A 17,479-nucleotide genomic window follows, 5' to 3' on the forward strand; every position below is an offset into this window, starting at 1 on the left:
TTTCTTTGAGCCTTTATAACTTTTTTTTAAATATTTTTCATTAGACAGTGTTATTGTAAGTGTCACTGTACTTTTAAATGTATTTTTGATGTGTTTTTTGCTACTTTTTTGTCTTGTTATAAACCCCTTTTCGCTTGTGTGCAACAGTTAGCACGCAACTTGTAATCAAACCCTAGAGGTATTGAAAACAAGCATTATAATGGTTGCTCCAATAAGTAGTGCACTAGTAACCTAGACTCACCACCCCTGCTGTAGTTGCTCATTCTCATTGTGCATGCACAGAGATCCTTTGCATACTGTCATTACAGATACACAATGCTGCAAATATTTCAGATACTCAACTTATATAGACAAACTACTGTACACATTAGCTAGACACAGCACTCTATTCTGTTTATTAAGCATACACAGTTCTCTGCATATTATGGGGCAGATTACAAGTGGCACTTTATTTAGTGCTTTTGCTCAAGTGTTAACACCCCCAGAAGTAATCTTGTTGAGCATATGGGTTACCACGCGTATTACAAGTTGAAAGTAAAACCTTTGTGCGTGAGCGTAACCTGAAAAGCATCAACTAAAGGACTACGGATATCGCAAACGGGTTAACTTTTTCTCCACATAGACTTCAATGGTGCAGAAGAACCTAACACATCACTCACACACTAACCCGACAGTAGTTATTAATATTCAACATTCCAATGTTCTTCACATGCAGGCCCAATTTTATTTTTATTTTAAATACATATATATTTATATATATATATATATATATATATATATATATATCTTCTCTGCTGGCAGGCAATTTCATTCATACCTTACCTTTTCTGTAAATAGGTGCTGCTTATACAAATGATTCCTAAACTACCTAAATATCCCAGATGCTACAGGACTGTCAGAAGTTGGAAGATCTGCACCACCCCTCCCACGCACATGATCCCTCACCTCCCAGTCCTGTACAGCCTTAAGTAAATGTTTTAAAGTAAACCTGATACTCCCGTACAGCCTTAAGTAAATGTTTTAAAGTATACCTGGTATAAGTGTTCCACACATTTTAGGGAAGCTAAATTCAAAATGAAATTTTTATGATTCAAGTAGAGCATGAATTATTCAGAGACTTTCCATTTTAATTACTTCTATTGTATATTACAGATGCATATTTTTACAGCATTTTATTATTGCATTAATGTCCCTTGTTAAAGGGTTTAAAAAAAAAGCAGTACCAGAGCCAGTGGTTGGCAGATTTATGAGTATGTTGCTTCTGATTGGCTCACCACCCATGCCATGCTCTGTAACAGCAATATACTGTGACTTTTGAGAGGGATTTTAACTATGAATTCAGGCAGTAATACATTATTGTTGTTGTATTAACATATCCCTGTGAGTGGCAGTAGTGGTATTTTAAGATCACAGGCAACTAACTGAGCTCAGTTTTTCCATCACTGCGATAATAATATAGTGAAAGTAAATCTCTATAATTATAGTGGGGTAAGAACTGCACAGCAGACTCCAAACGAAATAGCATGCTGACTTCTATATGAAGTATATAAGAACAGGGGCAATGTAAGTAAACTATATGGTACGGCAAAATCTATACTTAAAGATACAGATACAGGTGATACAAATGGGACAAAAGCAATTTAATTTAGTAGTGACACACAGGGAGACAGAGTGAGACATACAGATGTGATATTGGTAGGAGAATTAATGAAGGTGGAGACAGATTATGTCACACCTGCTTTTAGGTGTTGCAGATATGTGTCTCTCCTCCTATAAATACGCAATGCAAAATAACAATTAACAAAGTATCTTGAAGCATCTCTGCAGCAAGTAAGTGTTTGCTTTCTATTTACTGACTCTTTCTAAAGCTCCTCTGCATCTATATAATAGATAGAAAGATGTTTATGTACATATATATATATATATATATATATATATATGTGTGTGTGTTTGTGTGCTTGTATTTGTATGTGTGTGTGTTTGTATTTGTATGTGTGTAAGTGTGTGTGTGTTTGTGTTTGTTTGTATGTGTGTGTGTATTTATGTGTGTTTGTATTTGTGTTTGTGTGCTTGTATTTGTATGTGTGTGTGTTTGTGTTTGTATGTGTTTGTATTTGTATGTGTGTGTGTGTGTGTGTGTGTTTGTATTTGTATGTGTGTGTGTGTTTGTATGTGTTTGTGTTTATATTTGTATATGTGTGTGTGTTTGTATGTGTTTGTATTTGCATGTGTGTGTGTGTGTTTGTATTTGTATGTGTGTGTGTGTGCTTGTATTTGTATGTGTGTGTGTGTTTGTATGTGTGTGTGTTTGTATTTGTATGTGTGTGTGTGTGTGTGTTTGTGTTTGTATGAGTTTGTATTTGCATGTGTGTGTGTGTGTTTGTATTTGTATGTGTGTGTGTGTTTGTGTTTGTATGTGTGTGTGTGTGTGTGTGTGTGTGTGTGTGTGTGTGTGTGTGTGTGTGTGTGTGTGTGTGTGTGTGTGTGTGTGTGTAAATGTGGGTATGGGTAGGTGTGTGTGTGAATCTCCGCTTGGGCTCCCATCCTCCTCGGTCTCCTAGTGTTTAAACTCTGTGCCTCCATACTCTTTGTAAAACTAGGAATCATCTTCTCTTGGGACTTCCAGTTTCCCCATAGATCATTTACCTTTGAGGCATAAGTCCTTCTGGTGGACATTTGCCTCTCTACTTTGAAACATTCTAAATGTTATCACCATGTTACATCCACTTCTATTCAATTCAAGATGGTGGGCCCAACACTTTCCTTCAACTGGAAATGGTTAAACAGGTCTATAGATGTTATTGTACAAAATATAAAAATTCCCTCACAGTTGTTTAATAAAAAAACAGAAAGGGACAGTAAATATTCATGATTTAGATAGAGCAACTTTCTAATTTACTTTTATTACCAAATTTGCTTTGTTCTTGTGGTATCCTTTGTTGAAGAGTATAGCTTGATAGGATGTATGCTTTTAAAGGGGCGTGGCCTAGCACTGCCAGCGAGAAGCGATGTTTCTCCAATAGAAGTTTAATAAATTAAATAAATTATTTTCTACTGTATGATTAGCATTTAAAATAAAATACTTTCTTGCTATTGGCTGATTTAAAATCAATCAATAGAGGGATAAAGCAATATCCAGGGATCAAGTCATACAAAAAAAACTGTTGGAACTCACCAAGACTTCCACCCCCCCCACCCCCCCTCCCCCCCCCTCCCCCACACACACACAATTAATATTGTTTTATATACACACACTTTGGTTAATGAAAGCAAATTAAATTCAATAAAGGGTTGAATGGTTGCCTTTGGGCCTGAGAATCCTCCTTTGTCACATAGTCTCACCCACTTAAGGTGCAATAGTCCTATTTCTGCTGAGGGGAGCTAAATAACCCCAGAGCAACCCATACAGAAATGTAAGCACCATGTGTTGCACACATTGCAGGATGATCACAAAGCAGGAAAGCTGACATGCTTGCATTTAGTGTATTGTAGGAAGTGTTACTGCCCATTACTACAGTATCTCACTGTCCCTCTAATCAGACTATGCTCCAGCTCCTCCCACCAGCAGCAGCAGTGTTTACTGAAACATTTCTGTTCTCTGTCCAGAAGGGGACTTAGTTCCTCCTGCAAAATTAGTGCAGGATCTCCATTCCCATGCATTCCCGCTCGACTTGACCCCTGGCAATAACCCTATATAAAGAGGTTCCGCGCATCATAAAATTTAATGTGGGGCGGTGACCGCATTAATACAAGGGCTCTAGTAAGAGAGCTGAAGACTAGAAGAAAAAGATGCGGAGCTAGGCAGCATAAGAGGCCACTGAAGTCTGCCTCCGCGAAGATGGCCCCCGGCGCCTGGATTCTGGATTAAGAGTACCTTGGCATTGGAAAAGAAGTGGAGTGGAGACGGTGGAAGAGGCTGCCGAAGTATGCCTCCGCCACCACGAAGATGGAGGGCCCCCCCGCACCTGGCACCCAGCGTCGGATCAAGAGGAGCTGGATTTTCGCATGTGAGTAAAAACTTTGGGTTTAGATAGGGATTTTTTGGGGGTGGGTTTTTTATTTTAAAGAATAGTTGTTGTTTTTTAAATTGTATTTTTTACGATAGGTATTTTAGTTAAACTTTATTATTTTGGGGCGTTGGGGTTACTTGTGTTGTAGATGGGGTCTTGTCATTTTTTTGTAATAGAGCTGTATTGACTTTAGGGCAATACTCTACAAAAGGCCATTTTAAGGGGTATTGTAATTTATTTTTAGTGTTAGGGTTTGTTTGTTTTTTGTTTTGGGTGGGAACTTGCGGTGTATGTGGAGATATAGGGGTTAACAGGGTAGGTACTTGCAGTGGGTATATGGTGGTATAGGGGTTAATAGGATAGATACTTGCGGTGGTTATGTGGCGGTATAGAGCTTAACAGGATAGGTACTTGCAGTGGGTATGTGGCGCTAAAGGGGTTAACAGGGTACGTACTTGCAGTGGGTATGTGGCGATTTAGATACTTATTAGTGTATTGTTAGTTTGCGATCGTGGGGTACTTCAGTTTAGGGGGTATTAGAATTAGTCGCTACCCACTGAAGTTATATTCCAAGAGATCATTTACTATACATCGCCAATATGGGCGGCGATGCTGGGTGTTAACTATAGACAGCATAGTCGACCAATGGCATTTATAGAAATATATATATAGAAATGTATATAAACTCCTCTCTGCGATGCCGCCTGTGTCAGGGGCTTGGAATATTTGGACAGGCTTGTTGCCGCCTCGTAGCACTTTCAATCATTGGGGCCTATGGCAGCAGTGTTTACAACTATGTATAGCATTGCTATAAACATTGTTGCAAACACTGCTGCCAGATGGCTAAAGGCACGTGCACACTCCTGAATTTTTCTAGGATTAATCTTTAACAAAGGATACCAAGATAAATAAGCGACATTGATGATATAACTAAATTTAAAAGTTGTTTCAAATGTCATGATCTATCCAATCCATGTAAGTTTCAATTTGACTTTGCTGTCCTCTTAACTAAGCCATTATTTCCTTATTTCATATTAATATATTTTCTTAGAAAATTATCTATTTACCTGAACTTTTGGTTAACTTTTACTTATATGTGAATAACTTTATAAAATGTAATCTGAGATGCGATGCAAGGGAGTTGTTAGGGTGTATGTTATTAAAGGTGATGTTTAAACAATCTGGTTGGGTTTTGGGGGAACTGAAGATTCCTACTAAGAGGTCAGGTTATAAATAGAGTAAAGGGGGTCAATTAGGGGTGTTTGGAAAATGTATATATAACAATTAAACCAAGTGTTTTGAAATAATAGAGATACAGTATATATTTTGTAATGTTATAAGTAATACATCCCATTTTTGCAATGTGTTGAGCCTGATACGAGAATAGAATAGAGATATGTTTTTTTATTATTGAAATTGCTGTCCTCTGCTCCCCTGGGACAAAAACCACTGAACATAAATCATGTGTTTGCAGATTACGATGTCGAATGCAATCACCACAGAGCCTGAGGAGGTGAAAGTGGACACAACTAACAGCCAATGGAATAGTGATGTTATGGATTGCTGCAAGGACACTGGCATTTGTGAGTGGCATGTTTATACCAGGGGTACTATGTACATGGCATGTTCTTTATGTTTCTATTTACACTTGTACACTCTGTAGCATGGTGACATATAGACATAGAAGTTAGGTGACAAGGAGACATGCATTAAATGATACACGTGCACTTACTACCAAAAACATGCACTCTCTATGCAATATAATGTGCACAATTTTACATATAACTAACGGCGAGTTTTGCGTTATGAGTGAAAAAGTCTCATAACGCTGCTTTTTCACTACCGCTGCTATTACGATTTTTGCAGGTATAGCTGTACCGCACACTTTTTTGGCCGTAACACAACATAACTACCGCACCTTTCAAAAAGTCCTTTTTCAATGGAACTTCCATAGTGCCGGTATTATGAGTTTTGCCTGGGAGGCCAAAAAGTGAGCGGTACAGCCTATACCGACAAGATTCGTACCGCCATCTAAAGTCAGTAGTTATGGGTTTTATGTTACAAATCTGTAGCATAAAACTCATAACTAAAGTGTTACAAAGTACACTAACACCCATAAACTACCTATTAACCCCTAAACCGAGGCCCTCCCGCATCGCAAACACTAAAATAAAATTATTAACCCCTAATCTGCCGCTCCGGACATCCCCACCACTATAATAAACATATTAACCCCTAAACCGCCGCACTCCTGCATCGCAAACGCTAGTTAAATATTATTAAACCCTAATCTGCCGCACACAACGTCACCGCCGCCACTATACTAAAGTTATTAACCCCTAAACCTAACCCTAAGTCTAACCCTAACACCCCTAACTTTAATATAATTTAAAAAAATCTAAATAAAAATTACTTTCATTAACTAAATAATTCCTTTTAAAACTAAATACTTATCTATAAAATAAAGCCTAAGCTAGCTACAATATAACTAATGGTTACATTGTAGCTAGCTTAGGTTTTATTTTTATTTCACAGGCAATTTGTATTTATTCTAACTAGGTAGACTAGTTAGTAAATAGTTATTAACTATTTACTAGCTACCTAGTTAAAATAAATACAAACTTACCTGTCAAGTAAAAACTAACCTGTCTTACACTAACATTACACTACAATTAAATCAATAACATTAATAAAATACAAAAAAAAATAAACAATAAATTACACAAAATAAAAAAGAAATGATCAAATATTTAAACTAATAACACCTAATCTAATAGCCCTATCAAAATAAAGGTCCAAAGTCCCTAATCTAAAAATAAAACCCACTCAATAAACCCTTAAAAAAACACTAAACCCTCAAGCTCCACTTACAGTTTTTGAAGACCGGACATCCATCCTCATCAAGCCGGGAGAAGTCTTCATCCAAGCGGGCAGAAGTCCTCAACGAAGCCGGGAGAAGTCTTCATCCAAGCGGCAAGAAGTGGTCCTCCAGGTGGGCAGAAGTCTTCATCCAGACGGCATCTTCTATCTTCATCCTTCTGACGCAGAGCGGCTCCCTCTTCAAGACATCCGGGGAGGAGCATTCTCTTTTTTTCGACAGCTACTGATGAATGAAGGATCCTTTAAGGGATGTCATCTAAGATTGCGTCCCATGAATTCTATCAGCCAATCGGAATTAAAGTTGAAAAAATCCTATTGGCTGATCCAATCAGCCAATAGGATTGAGCTTGCATTCTACTGGCTGTTCCAATCAGCCAATAGAATACAAGCTCAATCCTATTGGCTGATCCAATCAGCCAATAGGATTTTTTTTCAACCATAATTCCGATTGGCTGATTCTGGCAGCCAATCGGAATTCAAGGGATGCCATTTTGGATGATGTCCCTTAAAGGAACCTTTATACTTCAGTAGCCATTGAAAGAAGAGGATGCTCTGCGCCAGATGTCTTGAAGATGGAGTTGCTCCGTGTCAGAAGGATGAAGATAGAAGATGCCATCTGGATGAAGACTTCTGCCCGTCTGGAGAACGACTTCTTGCCGCTTGGATGAATACTTCTCCCAGCTTCATTGAGGACTTCTGCACGCTTGGATGAAGACTTCTCCCGGCTTGATGAGGATGGATATCCAGTCTTCAAAAACTGTAATTGGATCTTCGGGGGTTAGGGTTAGGTTTTTTTAAGGGTTTGTTGGGGGTTGTTGTTTTTTTACATGTAAAAGAGCTGATTTCTTTGGGGCAATGCCTAGCAAAAGGCCCTTTTAAGGGCCATTGGTAGTTTAATGTAGGCTAGGGTTTTTTTTTATTTTGGGGGGGCTTTTTTATTTTGATAGGGCTATTAGATTAGGTGTAACTAGTTTAAATATTTGATCATGTCTTTTTTATTTTGTGTAATTTAGTGTTTATTTTTTTGTAATTTAGTTAATTGTATTAATGTAATTGATTTAATTGTAGTGTAATGTTAGGTGTTAGTGTAAGACAGGTTAGGTTTTATTTGACAGGTAAGTTTGTATTTATTTTAACTAGGTAGATAGTAAATAGTTAATAACTATTTACTAACTAGTCTACCTAGTGAAAATAAATACAAATTTAGCTATGAAATAAAAATAAAACCTAAGATAGCTACAATGTAACTATTAGTTATATTGTAGCTAGGTTAGGTTTTATTTTATAGGTAAATATTTAGTTTTAAATAGGAATTATTTAGGTATTAATTGTAATTTTTATTTAGATTTATTTTAATTATGTTAAAGTTAGTGGGTGTTAGGGTTAGTGTTACGTTAGGGTTAGGGTTAGACTTAGGGTTAGGTTTAGGGGTTAATAACTTTAGTATAGTGGTGGCGATGTTGGGGGTGGCAGATTAGGGGTTAATAAGTGTAATGTAGGTAGCGACGACATTGGGGGCAGCAGATTAGGGGTTAATAAGTGTAGGTAGGTGGTGACGACGTTGGGGGCGGCAGATTAGGGGTTAATAACTGTATGTAGGTGTCAGCGATGTCGTAGGCAGCAGATTAGGGGTGTTTAGACTCAGGGTTTATGATAGGGTGTTAGGTGTAAACATAACTTTTCTTTCCCCATAGGAATCAATGGGGCTGCGTTACGGAGCTTTACGCTCCTTTATTGCAGGTGTTAGGCTTTTTTTTAGCCGGCTCTCCCCATTGATGTCTATGGGGAAATCGTGCACAAGCACGTAAAACCAGCTCAAAGCAGTGCTGGTATTTGTGTGTGGTATGGAGCTCAACGCTGCCATATTGCCTGCTATCGTCGGGTTTTTGCAAACCTGTAATAGCAGTGCTATAGGGAGGTGAACGGTGGAAATAACTTGCAAGTTAGTACCGAGCCGCTCATAACGCAAAACTCGTAATCTGGTCGTAAGAATTTAAAAATCATTTCCATTAAAAAAAATCATCACTCCAATATCTAGGTTATCCTTTTGAAGCTGGTTTGGTAAAGCATGAAGTAGCTCTCCAAATATTGATGAATCAACTATGATAACCTGGAAATTGTAGAACGTTTCCCATTGAAGTATTTTTTTTTTTAATTCTTATTGAGTCTTAGTAAAATAGGTTCACATGCAATTATGTCAAACCATGGTAATATTTTCTCTGCACATTGAAGTTTTAAATATACACACCAGAAAACATTCCCAAAGTCTGACACCTAAGGCTATTCATACATGGTCTGATTTTATTTTATTATATATTGTATCTACCCTAACATGCAATACTGTGCTCATGTATAGATAGACAGACAGACAGTGAGATAGATAGATAAACAGGCAATATATGTATTCATTCTAATGTAATTTTTCTTAGGTATCTGTGGGGCATTAGTACCCTGTATTTTGGCTTGTAAAGTGGCCACTGATTATGGAGAATGTTGCTGTGTGCCATTTCTACCAGGGGGTCTGCTTGCCATGCGCACAGGGATACGAGAGCGCTACCACATTCCGGTAATTTCTGCTCCATTCTCTTTCATTGTTTTTTGTTTCTCTCTCTCTCCCTCTGTATTTATCTAAAACCCTCTGGATATAAAAATGAATATCACTACATTTTCATTCTGTTATATTTACACATCACCCCTCTGTAATATGGTATGTTACAAAAGCTGTGCGAGAGAAAGGAAACTTCCTTATTGTAAGTTGCTAATTCTTCTAAAAGTTTAACATTTACAATCTACTCAACAGAGGATAAATTGGGATGTACCATAACGGATGGTTTCTGATACTTGAGACTGTCTCTCTTTGTCTCTGAGCATCCAATCTCTAAATTAAGCAATGCACAGTCTCTTCTTTGACTTTTGAGTAAGAGTGAGGTCCTTCCAAACCTTATTTTATTTTATACATAGAAACCTGGATCTTGATCAATGTAGCTCTTTTCAAATCCTGATCCATGCCTGAGTTACACAAACTCACCACAAAGTATGTTTCAAGCAAAAGCACCCAGATCCTGCCATTTATGTGTCTAATATACACAATAATACCCATATCCAAGTGATTTTTATCTATATACATATGATCTAAGTTCTGATTCATGTTTGACATTTTTAAACAAATACAAACCCAAGTTTTGTGTTTTTGTTTTCACTCAAAATCTCCAGACCATGCTGGATCCAGGTCTTGTTTTAATTTGAACAGACATACCAATATCCAAGTATTTTCGTATACAATATACCTCAATCCTATCAAATCAAATGTATTTTTTTTTTTTAAAAAGACACCCAAATACAGTTTGAGCCATCTTTTTCCAAAAAAAACTCCCAAAAAACAAAACCTCCAGGGCTCACTTAACTAAGTCAAAGTGTGCAAGTCAAAGACACAGATCAAATTGTCTCTGCCTTTTTATTACTTATTATTATTATTATTATTTATCTCTCCTAACCCCCAAAGGGAGTGTAATTTATTCTGCTTGCTATGTTCATGCAACTTTTCTATAGCCAATACGTAATTAAAGAAACTTTCAGATATCACAGGCAAAATCAGCTATTTCAAATGCAGAAATTCAGGTAAGTTAGCTATTTGTAAAATAATTTATAACACTCAGGTAAAATGGATAATTGAAAATATATTAAAGGGGGGAAATGTAGGGTACACTGTCCCTTTAAGGAGCACAGGGCCCTGCTAGTTTGCCCATATCTCATTATATTAGGTATACGCTTAGTTAAAGGGACAGTAAACAACACAGTTATAATAATACGCTTTTTACCTCTTTGATTACCTTGTATGTAAGCCTTTGCAAACTGCCCCCTTATTTCAGTTATTTTGACAGACTTGCATTTTAGCCAATCAGTGCTTACTCCTAGGTAACTTCACATGTGTGAGCTCAATGTTATCTATATGACATACATGAACTAATGCCCTCTAGTGGTGAAAAACTGTCAAAATTCATTCACATAAGAGGCGGCCTTCAAGGTCTAAGAAATTAGCATATGAGCCTACCTAGGATTAGCTTTCAACTAAGAATACCAAGAGAACAAAGCAAAATTAGTGCTAAAAGTAAATTGAAAAGTTGTTTAAAATTACGGGCGCGATTACATATGCGGCGCAAGCTTCAGCACAACTGCTGAAACCCCCACCGCCCATAATTTCACCTCGAACATCAGGGTATCACATAAACCCTGCCAGCAGTTCATAAAGTGCCGTAAGTCGGATAAACTAGCGATGTCCAGAAATGAGCGTAAACTAATTTCTGGCGTTGCCAGTGACTTACTGCACTTTAGAAACTGCCAGCGCCAAAAAAAAAAAGAAAAAAAATGTAAAATCTCCCGGAAAAACGTCTAACCCACCTCCCAAAAATAAACCTGACACGTAAAACCCCTAAAGCCGCCATCAAACCCACATTAGAACTAATAATAAAAGTATTAACCCCTAAACCGACAACCCCCCCACAATGCATTATGCCTAATTAAACTATTAACCCCTAATCCACCATTCACCCACATTGCAAACTACCTAAAAAAGTATTAACCCCTAAATCCGCCATTGCAAACTACCTAATAAATGTATTAACCCCTAATCTGCCATTCACCCACATCGTAAAGTTCCTATTAAAACTATTAACCCCTAATCTGCCATTAACCCACATCGCAAAGTACCTATTAAAACTATTATCCACTAATTCGCCATTAACCCACATTGCAACAAACCTTATAAAACTATTAACCCCTAATCCGCCAAACCCACACAACGCAATAATCCTAATAAAACTATTAACCTCTAAACCGTCAAACCCCCACAACGCAAATAACTAATTAAATTACTAAGCCCCCTAACCTAACACCCCCTAACCAAACCCACCCTAAATTAACCCCAATTACCTAAATTAAAAAATACTAAATTACAAACAATTAAAATAAAAAAACTAACATTACTTAAAAATAAAAAATAAACTAAAATTAAATAAATCTAAGATTACAAAAAATAATAAACCAAATTATCAAAAATAAAAAGAAATAAACCTAATCTCTATTAAAATAAAAAAGCCCCCCAAAATAAAAACACCCCCTAATCTAAACTACCAATAGCCCTTAAAAGGCTTTTGTAGGGCATTGCCCAAAGTTAAACAGCTCTTTTACCTTAAAAAATACTAAGTCGCCCCTCTAAAAGTAAACCTACTCACCAAACCCCCCAAAATAAAAAAACCTAACACTAAAAAAATCCTAAACTATCCATTGCCCCTAAAGGGGCATTTGTATGGGCATTGCACTTAAAAGGGCATTCAGCTCTTTTTCAAAGGCCCTTTAAATCCCTAATCTAAAAAAAAAAAAAGCCTAAATCTAACCCCCAGATAGGTACTCACAGTTCCTGAAGTCCGGCGGTGGAGTCTTCTTTCAAGCGGCGATATCTTCTATCTTCTTCCAAGAACAAGCCAGCGCAAAGCTCGGAACTGAAGACCGGCAATGGCAGAACTGAAGACCGGCGACCGAGGAACCATGGAGCGTGGAGATCCTCTTCATACGATCACCGCCGCACACTGAGGATTGAATTTAAGGTACGCATTTAAATATGGGGTACCTTACATTCCTATTGGTTGATTTGAGTCTTCAAATTCAAATCAGCCAATAGGATGAGAGCTACTGAAATCCTATTAGCTGTTCAAATCAGGATCTCCACGTTCCATGGCTCCGCTCTGCTCCACACCGGCTTGTTCCTGGAAGTGCTCACATACTAACTGCAAGTCTTGCTGTGTCTGTCTATGTGTGGCAAGGTGAAAATGGATTAAAATTTCTCCATTTTTGCTGCGTAAGTCCTTGTGCTGAATATGTGATACTCTTGGTATCCTTTGTTAGAAAAACATACCTAGGTAGGCTCAGGAGCAGCAATGCACTACTTGAAGCTAGCTGATGATTGGTGGCTGCTTACATATGTCTCTTGTTATTGGCTCACAAGATGTGTCCAACTAGGTCCCAGTTGTGTATTGCTGCTCTGGATTAAACTTAATTTTGCAGGATTAAACACATACACCAAGATTATAAATTGTGCGCTAAACCGGGTGCATAAATAACGCCAAAAAAAATAGCGGTATCGTATTTTCCATAACGTTGCCATTACAGTTACTGAAAAAAAACTTCTTTTGTTGTGCGGTATGGTGTGTTAAGATCCATATCGCACAAAACCCAAGGCCTGACTTGACATGCTTGTGAAAGTTTTCCCCCATAGACATCAATGGAGAGAAAGTGTTAGAAAAAAACACAGAATGGCGATCGCCGTAACGCAATCCCCATTGATGTCTATGGGGAAAAGAAAGCTATATTAAAACCAAACACCCTAATGTAAACCCCTAGTCTAAATACCCCTAATCCACCACCCCCCGACAAAGCCAACACTAAATAAAGGGATTAGCCCCTAAACCACCGCCCCCTGCATCGCTAACACCTAAATAAACCTATTAACCCCTAAACCGCCACCCCCCACATCGCTACAACTATAATAAACCTATTAACCCATAACCTGCTGGCCCCCAACATCACTACTACTATAATAAACCTATTAACCCCTAAACTGCCACCTCTCCACAACGCAAATAACTAATTTAATCACTAAACCCCCAAACTGAACACCCCCTAAATTAACCCCAATTACATAAAATAAAAAAATACGAAGTTAAAATTAAAATAAAAAATCCTAACATTACTTTAAAAAAAAAAACTAAGATTAAATAAAAATAAATAAATCTAAAATTACAAAAAATAAAAAAGTCTAAAATTACAGGAAAAATAAACCAAATATCAAAAATAAAAAAATTAAACCTAATCTAATACCCCTATTAATTAATTTTCATTTTTGATAATTTGGTTTATTTTTTTCTGTAATTTTAGACTTTTTAATTTTTTGTAATTTTAGATTTATTTATTTTAATTTAATCTTAGGGTTTTTTTAAGTAGTGTTAGGATTTTTTATTTTAATTTTAACTTAGTATTTTTTTATTTTATGTAATTAGGGTTAATTTAGGGGGTGTTAGCTTAGGGGGCATAGTGATTAAATTAGTTATTTGTGTTGTGGGGGGTGGCGGCTAATAGTTTAATTAGGTTTATTGCATTATGGGGGTGGCGGTTTAGGGGTTAATAGTGTAATTAGGTTTATTGCGTTGTGGGAGATGGCGGTTTGGGGGTTAATAGTTTTAGTTTAGTAGTAGCGATGTGGGGGGCCGGCGGTTTAGGGTTTAATAGGTTTATTTTGTTAGTAGTGATGTGGAGGGCCGGTGGTTTAAGGGTTAATAGGTTTATTTAGTGTTGGCGATGTGGGGGGTCGGCGGTTTAGGAGTTAATATGTTTATTTAGTGTTGGCGGTGGGGGGGTCGGCAGTTTAGGGGTTAATAGGTTTAATAAACTATTTGCGATGTAGGGGGATGGCGGTTTAGGGGTTAATGGGTAGTTTATGGGTGTTAGTGTACTTAGAAACATTTTAGTTATGAGTTTTGTGAAACATTTTTGTTTCGCAAAATCCATAACTACTCGTCTCAGATAGCGTAATAGCCGGACCGCACAACCTGTAATACAGGCGTAATGAAAATCCCGCACTCAAAAGTAATTTTTTGAGTGCGGAATGGAGAGTTGTGTAAAGGCTAAAATGTTCGCGGTATAGCTGTACCGCCACGACTTGTAATACAGGAGACCTGCTTATTTCACATGCAATGGCCAATTTTTTAGTGATATAGCCGTGCTGCTCGTACCGCACAACTTGTAATTTTGCCGATAGTTATATGCAGGCAACACTACAATAATGAAATACTGTAACACATTGAAACATTTTCTTTTGTTGTTTTTTTTTTTTTGCACTTTTTTGTCCCTTTAAAGGGACAGTCTAAATCAATATTGTTATTGTTTTAAAATATAGCTAACGCCTTTACTACCCATTACTCAACTTTGCACAACCAACATTGTTATATTTATATACTTTATAAAATTTAAACCTCTAAATTTCTGCCTGTTTCTAAGCCACTACAAACAGCCGCTTATCACATGCTTTTTTTATTAGCATTTCACAACAACAGACTGCTAATCTATGTGGGCCATATAGATAACATTGTGCTCTCTCCCGTGGAGTTGTGCATACCACTACACTAATTGGCTAAAATGCAAGTCAATAGATAATAAATAAATAGTCATGTGATAAGGGGGCTGTCAGAAGATGCTTAGATAAAAGGTAATTACAGAGGTAAAAAGTAAATTAATATAACCATGTTGGCTGTGCAATACTGAGGAATGGATAATCAATGGATTATCTATATTTTTTTACAATAAAAAATTTGGAGTAGACTGTCCCCTTAAAGGGAAACTGAACCCAAATTTTTTCTTTTGTGATTCAGATAGAGCATGCAATTTTAAGCAACTTTCTAATTTACTCCTATTATCATTTTTTCTTCGTTCTCTTGCTGTCTTTATTTGAAAAAGAAGGCATCTAAGCTTTTTTTTTATTTAGGACTCTGAACAGCACCTTTTTATTGGTGGATGAATTTATCCACCAATCAGCAGGGACAACCCAGGTTGATCACCAAAAATGGGATCTAAACTTACATTCTTGCATTTCAAATAAAGATACCAAGAGAATGAATAAAATTTGATAATAGGAGTAAATTAGAAAGTTGCTTAAAATGGCATGCTCTATCTGAATCACAAACGAGAAAAATTGGGTTCAGTGTCCCTTTAAGCAATGATCTATGCTTCTCTTGTGAAAGATAAATACATTTATTTAGCAAATCCTTTTTTCCCATTTACCTTGGTTTTCTTAAACATAACACAATCTCAGAGCAGAATTCCGTTGTTATAACCAGTTTTACTGAAGCTGTTTTTGTATTGCAGGGCACTATCTGTAACGACTGTGTGTGCCATACATTCTGTGGTCAATGTACATTATGCCAGATGGCTCGTGAGCTGAACAGCAGGAAGTGAAGATTCAAATACACCCGAAGCCTGGAGGAATTGTACAAAAGAAACAAAATAATGAATAACTAATATGGAGAACACAAAGATATTCTTGCACATAATGTGGACCAAGAAATTTTGCCTGTGGGCCAATATATTATAGCCTACAAAACCCGATGTTCAACTAAACCCAACTTAAATTAATTGCTCAACATATAGTGCCCTCTACTAATATTGGCACCCTTGGTAATTATGAGCAAAGAAGGCTGTGAAAAATTGTCTTTATTATTTAACCTTTTGATCTTTTGTTAAAAAAAAAGCCACAAAAATACTCTAATGGATATCAAACAATTGCAAACACAACACAGGTTTATCAAAAAAATCTTTTGTTAAATATTTGTGTGGAACAATTATTGGCACCCTTTTAATCAATACTTTGTGCTACCTCCCTTTGCCAAGATAACAGCCCTGAGTCTTCTCCTATAAGCCTGATGAGGTTGGAGAATACATGTCAAAGGATCTTAGACCATTCCTCAATACAGAATCTCTCAAGATTCTTCAAATTTCGAGGATGATGCCGGTGGACTCTCCTCTTCTGTTTACTCCACAGGTTTTCTATTGGTTTCAAGTTTGTGATAGCCATAGCAGGACTGTGATAGCCATAGCAGGACCTTGATTTTGTGGGTCAGTAAACAATTTTGTGATGATTTTGATTTATGTTTTGGATCATTGTACTGCTAGAAGATCCAACCATGGCACATTTTAAGCTTTCTGGCAGCGGCAGTCATGTGTTCATTTAATATCTGTTGATGATCCATGATGCCATGAATTCTAACAAAATGTTCTGGGCCTCTAGAAGAAAACAGCCCCAAAACATTAAAGGGATACTAAACCCACTTAGCCACAAATTAGCAAGCTCTACCCAGCTTTTTCAAATAAAGAAACCAAGATAAGGAAGACAAATTGATAACAGGAGAAAATTAGAAAGTTGCTCAAAATTGCATGCTCTATCTGAATTATGAAAGACAATAATTTGAGTTCAGAATCCATTTAAAGAGCCACCACAATATTTAACCGTGGGCATGAGGTACTTTTCTATTTGACTACTTCTCTGTGTGCGTCAAATCCACTTCTGGTGTTTATTGCCAAAAAGCTCAATGTTGGTTTCATCTGACCATAGAATCCAATACTAATGGAAGTTCAGTAGTTTTTTTTGTTGGATGTGAGTAGAGGCTTTTTTCTGGAAACTTGTGGTAATGTAGGTGACATCGGATTGTAGTTTTGGATATTTTCTGACCCCAAGACAGCAACTAACTTCAGCAATTCTCCAGCTGTGAGCCTTGGAGATATTTTGGCCACTTGAACCATCCTCTTCACAGTGAGTTGAGACAATATAGACACACGTCCTCTTCCAGGTTGATTCAGAACATTTGCAGTTGACTGAAACTTCTTATTGCCCTGATGGTGGAAATGGGAATTTTCAATGCTTTTGAATTTTTTATAGCCACTTCCCATTTTGTGAGGCTCAACCAACCTTTTGCTGCACATCACAGCTATATTCTATGGTCTTACCCCTTGTTAGAAATTACTATATGTATTACCTCATATTCATA

At 37.0% G+C, this 17,479-nt stretch overlaps 1 protein-coding gene across 1 annotated transcript; it reads left to right on the top strand.

Moving 5' to 3' along the window:
- The first annotated feature begins 5,475 nt into the window (after nt 1-5,475).
- LOC128638122 (cornifelin homolog) lies at nt 5,476-15,893 on the top strand. The gene is made up of 3 exons (XM_053689986.1): nt 5,476-5,593; nt 9,320-9,456; nt 15,804-15,893. Exons 1-3 carry the CDS (start codon nt 5,491-5,493, stop codon nt 15,891-15,893), a joined length of 330 nt encoding a protein of 109 aa, XP_053545961.1. The 5' UTR covers nt 5,476-5,490.
- The last annotated feature ends 1,586 nt before the right edge of the window (nt 15,894-17,479 follow it).

Source organism: Bombina bombina, chromosome 8 (genome assembly GCF_027579735.1).
Source record: "Bombina bombina isolate aBomBom1 chromosome 8, aBomBom1.pri, whole genome shotgun sequence".
Classification (NCBI taxonomy): Eukaryota; Metazoa; Chordata; class Amphibia; order Anura; family Bombinatoridae; genus Bombina; species Bombina bombina.